This window comes from Manihot esculenta, chromosome 17 (genome assembly GCF_001659605.2).
Source record: "Manihot esculenta cultivar AM560-2 chromosome 17, M.esculenta_v8, whole genome shotgun sequence".
Classification (NCBI taxonomy): Eukaryota; Viridiplantae; Streptophyta; class Magnoliopsida; order Malpighiales; family Euphorbiaceae; genus Manihot; species Manihot esculenta.
Genome location: NC_035177.2, coordinates 11219265 through 11228497, shown reverse-complemented (window position 1 = coordinate 11228497; position 9233 = coordinate 11219265). Strand labels below are relative to the sequence as shown.

The 9233-nt window shown below is 30.5% G+C and overlaps 1 protein-coding gene across 1 annotated transcript; it reads left to right on the top strand.

Moving 5' to 3' along the window:
- Positions 1-2831: 2831 nt before the first annotated feature.
- Positions 2832-8416, top strand: LOC110605630 (ATP synthase subunit delta', mitochondrial). Its single transcript, XM_021744264.2, has 2 exons — positions 2832-3244; positions 7741-8416. Exons 1-2 carry the CDS (start codon positions 2978-2980, stop codon positions 8083-8085), a joined length of 612 nt encoding a protein of 203 aa, XP_021599956.1. The 5' UTR covers positions 2832-2977; the 3' UTR covers positions 8086-8416.
- Positions 8417-9233: the final 817 nt, after the last annotated feature.

The following is a 9233-nucleotide window of genomic DNA, read 5'->3' as shown; positions in this document are numbered from 1 at the left end:
TTACCATGATCAAGTATACTTAATTTAATATATCAAGTTATTTCAAGTAATTATAAATGTGATTTAAAACTATCTTAAGTCATTTTCCCAAATACAAGTATCAAAACTGTGATAGCCATATTTGAAATTCTTAACAAATAGTGTATAATTTCGTCGGCTTAGTATACTAAATAAAATATTAAATAAATTCAGCTTTTACATTTTATATCATTAATAAGTATAGAATGGTAAGTTTTATTTATCTATTAATTCATAAAAATTTTAGTTAGTAAGCTAATACATGGCAAGCACACCAAGAAAGCATGCACATAGGTCCCACCAACACATGGCAAGCACACTAAGAAAGCATGCACATAGGTCCCACCATTTAAACAAGCATGTGAATTAAAGCAAGCTAATTTCAACTATTGACAACATGTTTCTTAAATTTTCATCAAATATTCAAGCACTTTATGAACAAAATTAGATTTAGGTTTTTTCATAAAAAATTGTACATTTATATCTTATCTTTCCAATAAGGTATAATTCATACAATTTTAATAATCCTATCTCAAATTATAAGTTTCTCTTTGCAAGCTGCTTAAGAGTGCTGCTACTAGTCCATTTTAGGTTTTCAATTTTTAAACCTTTCAAAATTTGATTGTGCATACAAATGCATATAGAATTGAATTTGAATCCTACTATAAAGTTTTAACCTTATTTTTTATGGTTAATTTGTCACTAGTCTTACCTCATTTCATATAATTAGTTATGGCATAGTCATTATAAGGTGCTTTGCACTTGTTCTGTTCCACTTTTAATTTTACACAAATTTTACACTAACTTATATTCAGAATCATAATTTGATCACTTCATAAAAGTTTTAGCATTATGTTATATCTTTCATTTGGTTCACATTATATCTCATTTGGACAATTACACATCAAGATACAGGTCAACAAACACAAGCTACTCAAGTAGGTTTTTCAATATGCCAAACACAATTTTACAACTCCAAGCCTCATAACATCACTTAACCTCTTAATCATCATTCCAACACATATATAATACTTCTACACATTCAAAAAATATTTTTAGCATTCAAATCCAAATCCTAACTAAGAGTAATCATAAAAAAATTCAAGGAAAAGTAGAAAATCAAGCAAATATCAAACCTTTTATACAAATCCTTTCAAGTTTTATGTAAACTGTAATTATTCTTTTTCTTTACTTTTTTCCTTTGATATACCTTCATCCTTCTAAATTTTATTCTTTACAAAGAATAAGAAAAACAAGAAGTTCAATTCATATAACAATAAAAAAAATGGTTGCAAGTATGAAAAAACATGTTTTTCTAACCTAATCTTTCATTTTCATCATTTACTACTTAAATACCTAAATTTCTCTCTTTCTTTTCTCTTTTTCTATGGCTCCTTTGCTGGTTCTTTAATCTAAACATAAAATTTATATAGGTAGAGCTTTCAGTTTCATGGAAAAATGGATTAACAAAGTAAGTAAAACCTAGATTTTCCTTAGGTAAAATCTGACCATCCATGGTTATTATAGAAGATGACCCTTTTGTTTTATCATTTAAGATTATTTTATCTTATTTTTTTGCCATATGTATCGCTAAGATAAAAAGGATGGAAAAAAAATGAAGGGTTCGAATCAAATTTGCCTTTTAAACTTTATTTATATATGTTTTAACCTACTAAACTTCTAATCTTGTTTCAATTTAGATTTTAAACTTTCAATATTCATGTATTCACCTGCTAACTACTTTTAACTTTTAGAAATCTATTTTATATATGTACATCAAATTTAGCAAGCACCTTAAGTTGACACGTTGAAAAACCTTTAAGCACCTCTCAAAATTGACTTTTTCTTACTCGTTCATCTTACTGTTTACTTTATTTTTAGATACTTCTATTTCTCTATTTAATCTTTTCATTCCTATCCTACTCTTTCATTTTTATTACTTACCACTTATGGGCGCACGAATTCACCATAATTGATTAGATCTTGTCTTTCCATAATACTACTACGAGACCCAAATATTTTAGCGCTCGGTAAAAAACAGAAGTAAGGAGTTGCCACCCTAATGAAAGAATAGAACAAACAGAAAAATATGATTGCACGACCAACCCTTAGCAAGGTCCATTATACTTCTTAATCTATAATCCAATGATCTAGATTCGAAATAGTGGTCATGAGAAAGGGAAGGTGTTAGACACATTCATATGCATCCATTAGCTTAAGTATACTACATTTCTGCTTTAATTTAATGCAAATGAGTTACAAAATTGTCCTAATTAATCATATTTTTATACTCATTTCATGTCATTGATCAATTTGCTCCAAAGAGAGAAAATTCATGCATAATTTTTAAGTTTATATTTAGCATATAGTAAAAAGGCCTCACTAGTTTCTAGCATGCATTTTAATGTCTAATTTTATGGTTATCATATTCTAAAGTTATTACTATTTTGTCAATTTCATATCAAAGCATAAATCAGCCCTAAGTATATATTATAATTTTATAGCTAATTTTAATTATATATAAATTATAATCATACCATTTCAAAAAAAAATTATAATCATAATAATTTAGTATTATGACAATAAAAAATTGAATTTAATTGATTATTTAAAATGATAATAATAAAGATACTAATTTAAAAATTAATAAAAAATAATTAATTAATAGGAAGTACAGATAACATCCAGGACGTTAAAAATAGTTTTTAAATTTAAAAATTTCATTTATTTTTTTTCTAAAATTTAAAAGGTTCATATGTTTTTCTAAAAATATATTTAATATATTATTAATTTAAAATTTTATTTTATCTTTATTGAAATAATTGTTTGGGAAAAAAAAATTTAAAGACTTGTATAAACAGTGCTTCTGCCTTATTGTTATTCTTCGACCACTATCAGTGAAACAACTCCATTTCCAATATCAGAAGTCGCCGCCGCGCCACCACCATTCACCACAACCATGTTCCGGCAAGCATCACGCGTCTTGGCTCGATCCATCAATCAACAGCCAAAGGTGATGGTTCGAGCCTTCTCGACGGATGTGCCAGCCACGCCAACTGTCGATTCAACCTTCATAGAATCATGGAAGAAGGTGATACCGAATATGGAGCCTCCCAAGACTCCATCTACCTTCATGCAGCCTCGTCCGCCTACTCCCTCTACCATTCCATCGAAGCTCACTGTCAATTTTGTGCTTCCCTATGCATCTGAGCTCTCCAAAAAGGAGGTTTGATTTGATTTTTGAACTTTTTGAGTTTTTTCATCTAGGTTTTTCTTGGATTTGGGCATTATTGTTTTTATTTGGAGGAAAATTTTTGTTTCTTCTGATCAGAAATTTTCGAATATTGATTTTTTTTTTTAGTATTTTGTTCATTTGATTGACGTTCTAAAATAAGGGGAACAAAGTGGGGTAATATTAATGGGAACTGATTTGATTGGATTCTGGATTTTTTACGAGTCCCTTCATTTTGGAATATTTGTTCAGTTTCACTTGTTGAATTTGTGTTGATATCTTCTTTTCATTTTAGCGCGTGATGCGTATTCTTCTAACATCTTCAATCGTTTCTTCATGATTGTTTAATTATAAAGAAAGATGCGTATCCTGTTAGTGCCCATTTGGCTTGATTTTTGAAAATGTGATGTTAGAGTAGTTAAATAGGAGATTGTTTTCCATGCTGTTTTAGAGCTTGTTTGCGTGGTATTTGCTTTCAATTTTATCTGTGTTTGTCTAGAATAATAAATGATCAAGAGGAGACATAAATTGAGTTGTTTCTCTAAGCACTTGATGCTATTTCCAAGTAGATTTACAGTCAAGTGTAATTTATTTTAGGCTTTACTTAAATTGTAGCATAGGGAGAGTAAATTAGAATGCTTTACTTAAGCTTAAGTAGATTAGAATGTTTTCATGGGGTTGCTTGATTGATTATTAAGTTGTATGTGAAGTCAAATTTTAGTGGAGGAAAATGGTTTGATTTTTGTAGCAGTTATGCTCTGTGCGATTTAGCATTAAACTTTCTTTAAATAGCTCTTTCATTTCTGTTACTTGGTATGCTTGACGAGTAATGTAAAATCACTTGTTGGATCAGTTGTTGGCCTTGCTCTTGTTTGTGGAGTTTATAAAATCTTATCAAGAACTGATCAAACAAGAGATTAACATTGCTCAAATTTTGTTTTCTTTCATAAATTTTACCTGTAGAATATAGTATCAAGGTCAAAAGAAGGTTTATCATGCTCACTTTTGAATTGATATAACATATTGATAATAGGGGATTTATTGCAAAGCATCTTCTAGTTATGAATATATATCATGTTGAGATCAAGTTCAAAACTCCATTATAGTTATTAAAGGCGCACTTCAGGCTCAAAGCTCACTAGGTTCCAGCCCTTATGCCTTAAGCACCTAGGTGTGCGCCTTGTTCCAGGCTCAGGTCTCTCTGGTCTCCATATTCGCAAGTACTTCCATTGACAAAAAAACTTTCGTGACTTGAAATTTGACAATCTACCAGAATCCAATATTGATGACTGAGCCAGTCGCTTTTAGTCTCTCTTCTCATATGTTATTTTCAGTATTCTCTTATTATCTTTGTTATCTTAGCTGCTCTTTGTACTCTCTATTTCTAGTTTATTTGAGATTTTCCTTTTTAGCTTGCATGAACAATGCTATATGATTAATTTATTATAGTATTGTGATATTGCTTCTTTATTTTTTTCAAAAAAGATATTAACATACTATTTAAATAATATATTTACTGGTTATATGCTATATATGCCTGCATTGAGCTTCTAATAACCATGCATTTTGTAAATTGACAATAGTGGTCAGTTACCCAATACAATTCAACATATTATTGTTGACTTCTGAGTTTGTATTGTACTTTATCATGCAAATGGCATTAAGATGATGTGAAATAAAATACAGTCAACTATAGTTAAAAATATATCAATATAAATTGCTTCCTTTTTTTTTTCATGGCATGCTTCTTCTGAGTTTGTGTTCAGAGAATCTCTGCATGAGGAAGCACCATATGGGGGCATATCCTTAGTAATGCTCCCATCTCCTATAATCTGCAGTTTGATCCTTGTTGTGTTAAAATTAGCATTTTTTGTTCCATGTAATTTGCTAACACCTCTACAGTTAGTTTGTTAATGACTACTGGTTTTGTTGAAGGCACAAAAGGCGCGAAGCGAGACGCCCTGCCTCGCATGGTCTGGCCCAAGCGAGGCGCCTCTCTTTGAGGCACTCGCCTTAGAGAGAGATGCATCGGGCGCCAGGCAGGCGAGACGTCACCTGGCACAAAAGCCTCTTTTTTTTTATTTAACAGCAAAAAAAAAAAAAAAAGAGAGAGAGAGAAGAAACAGAAGAAAAAAGTAGAAGAGAAGAAGAAGATGAAGAAGAGAAGAAGGTGGTTTGAAAGTGGTTTTAATAATATTTAAAAGTCATCTTTTCCTTGGAAGAAGAGAAGAAAAGGCATGGGAATCTTTTCTTCACTTTTTTTTTTTTTTGCTTTTTCCCTAGTATTAGTAATGTATAATAAATTATCTTGGTATTAGTAAAAGGGGAATAAAATATTAATATTAGTAATATTAATAAATAATATTTATTTATTTATCAATAATGTGTATTTATAGAAAATTAATATTAATTTCTATAGTTAAATTTATAAATTTTATTTTTTATTATATATTATATTATTATTCTATAGTCTATAGTAGAACTATATTCTATATTTATATTCTCTATCAAACAATATTATTATATGTAGTTTATATAATTTAGAAATTTATGTATTATTTTATTATTAGTTAATATTTTATTTAATTAATTGTTACTTTTATTATTATTTAATTATTGATATATTAAATATATATTATTTATAATTAGAATAATTAAATTATAATAATGATAATTTTATTTATATATATTAAGAAATTAATAGTAATCTTCTATATATTATATATTGATATAATTTATCACCAAGTATATTTTATATTTTAATTTCACTAAAGAAATTAATATTTAGTTAAATTAAAATATATAAACTATAGTTGATGATACATTATATGTATTTATACATATATATTTAAATTATATATAAAACATATTTGGCTTTGTCGCTTGTTTTGCCTCTCACCCCTCACCTAAGGTGATAGGAGGCTCTGTCGCCTTGATAACACTAGACTCTACGCTTGGTCATTGATTATAAAACTATAAACTTTTCTTTACACTGTAGTACCTCGTACTTTAAACTACACCCTGCTTTAGTCATTAAAATTTAAATATTTAATTGCAGTTTAGTTCCTGAGTTATGAAACAGATTAGTTCCTCAAAATCATAACTTCCAACGATGCTGTTATGTTATAAAGACTAAATTGCTAATTTTGCAATAAGACTAGGGCTTATATTACCAGAAACTTCAGGGAGTTTTTTTTTTATTAATTGACCTAATACATAGGGCGTAACTGGCAGCAACTATTATTAATTATTCTACCATTTAGCAGAGGTATTTCAGTGTAAAAGTCCTACGAGATCCTTTAGGAAAACTTTAGATGCCATCATACCTGTGCTTCCGGAAAAAGAGGACACATAATGTTATTTGATACTATATTTGTTCCTTCCCTAGGCACAGGCATAGCCCAAGTTCTAAACACAACATGAACCTGTCCTGTTGGAAGAGCATATTAATAATTATTTTTATTATCCTTTTAACAGGAAATAAGTAATTTTATATTTTTTTAGGCTTTTAGAAGTTATATATTTTGGTAAAGGTTATTTAACAATTTCCTTTATGTAATTCTTCTATACAAGGTACAACCTTTAGAGTCATTTTAGTTTTGGAATTGAAATTGTGTATTTGGGTGTGCAAACCTGGGTTCTAAATACAGTATGGCTTACTATCTTACAGTTGCATACTCTGTAACAAATAATTCCAGAAAAAATCATGCGTTACTATGTGCAACTTCTGCTGTCTTATGACTTAGGTGGAGGGCTGCTATGTGATGTGCAATGGAAGTTGAATTTGTAGGAAACCTGGTTTAACATTTGACCACTGCATAATAAATTTTTGTGTGCTCCTTTATCAGGGATGACATGTCTTGTTGTTTAGCTCTCTAGGATTTTGCATACTGCTGAAGCATGAAATTGGTGTATATAGTGGTCGTGCTTTTCTTCCCATCTCTGCTACTCTGCTGACTCTACTCTCAGTAATTCATTGTCCACTCACAAGTAAGAATTAAAAGATACAGGAGGATATTAATCAAATTACTTTCCATATTGAGAAAGTTGGGAAATAACGTTTGGAAATTGAGAACCTTTTATGATGTTTTTTGATGAAGGGTTGAAATTATCCCTTAACAACTTTTCATCCATTTATACATCATTTTGTACCGTATTTAAAACTTTTTTTTTTGTTATAGTTCCACATCTATGAAATTTTTTTCTCTTTCGCTTATATGTTGAACCATGGTCAATACTCTTCAACAAATTGGTTTGAGCCTTAATGTAAGAAGTCGTCTGCTAGATATTAATATACAACATAGTTCCTGATCCATAAACTCTATTCTAGATGCAAAATGGCAGATTTTTGGATTCAGAAATTATATATTGTGGGATTCTTGAATTCAGCAGTTGCATAATATTGTGACAATGACCTATTCAGCTTCTCTTATTAACAGCTATACCTTCTGATTGATGGTGTTTATTGTTTTGTGTACTACTTTTCACAGGTTGACATGGTCATTGTACCTGCAACAACTGGCCAAATGGGTGTTTTGCCAGGGCATGTACCCACAATTGCAGAATTGAAGCCTGGGGTATTATCAGTGCACGAAGGAAATGACGTGACCAAATATTTTCTTAGCAGTGGATTTGCTTTTGTCCATGCGAACTCTGTAGCCGATATAATTGCTGTTGAGGCTGTGCCACTTGACCAAATTGACTCAAGCTTAGTTCAAAAGGGGCTTGCTGAGTTCACACAGAAGCTCAGCTCAGCTACAACCGACTTAGAGAAAGCCGAGGCCCAGATTGGTGTTGATGTTCACAGTGCTCTCAACTCTGCTCTCACAGGCTAATTATTCTCTGCATATGCCTCCAGTTCTTTTTCACTTTGTCCTTTTCTTTTTTGGCGTCATTGGCTTTTTAATTTTGTTTTGTTCTTCATAATCCTCCCCGGAGCCCGCAACAGCGGTATGCTTGTACACTGGTTCGTCCTTTATAATCTGTGAACTGCATAGGCTTGTGACCTCTTTGCCTTGATTCTCGGGAAGGTAAATAAAGTCTTCAGAAACAAGAATTAAAATGCATTTGCTTTATTCACCAAGGCATCCCTTAGCATGGGAAGTTGCTGTTACTGATTGTCGGTTTGGTAGTTTTTTGTTGAAATGATATAGTTAGTTATCCGTATTATTTGGAGCAACTTAATTTAAACCAGGTGGCATTTTTTTGCAATTGGTTTGTTTATGATTAATGAAAACGTATGCCTTAAGGGTACATGATTTGGATGGAGCCCATGGGCGGGCAGTGTAGTGTGCCAGTGGTAGGAGCCTTTGGACTGGAGCGGCCCCAAGATTAGGATGATCTTCGGACTCGTTTTCCAAATTCTCTATTTAGCAGTCAATAATCTAACATGTGGAATGTAGACAATATTTTTTACTTCTATTTTAATTGCGCCAAGAATGTTGCAGGCGATTCAAGGTAGTTGCTGACTAAGGAAATCTTAAATTTACTCTTAGATAGTTTGTGTCATGGACATTTTTAAAATATCTGCTATAAAATTTTTTAATAAAATTCAATATAAAATAATTTTATAATTATTTTTCCTGTGTGCCTTCTCAAATGGACTTGTGGATTTGAGTAGCCTACGTGTTAACCATGAAATGCACATTTAAGGATTGGCGTAATTAGGGTGTGCATCTTTTTAACCGGTTTTAGTTTTGATGTATGGTCTATTTAGGGATGAAAATCAAACCAAAATTTGGATATATTTTTAATTACGATGTCAAAAAAAAATCATAGCAGCGGCTCAAAACCAAATAAATCAACCGAATTGATTTATTTGAAAACTCAATTTGTTTTAACAAAACTCGATTTAGATTCAATTTGAAATTTTAGACTAAATTGGCCTTATCTTATTTGGTTTTCATTAAAGAAATTTGAAAAAAAAAATATAAGCAGCCTGTATAAATAAAATAAATTATTCAAAAATCATTTGAATTATTTT

Bases quoted from the DNA above. Each gene is read 5' to 3' on its own strand.
- LOC110605630 (XM_021744264.2), top strand. From the start codon at position 2,978: ATGTTCCGGCAAGCATCACGCGTCTTGGCTCGATCCATCAATCAACAG. The intron at 3,245-7,740 runs GTTTGATTTGAT...TACTTTTCACAG, and splicing joins CTGAGCTCTCCAAAAAGGAG to GTTGACATGGTCATTGTACC.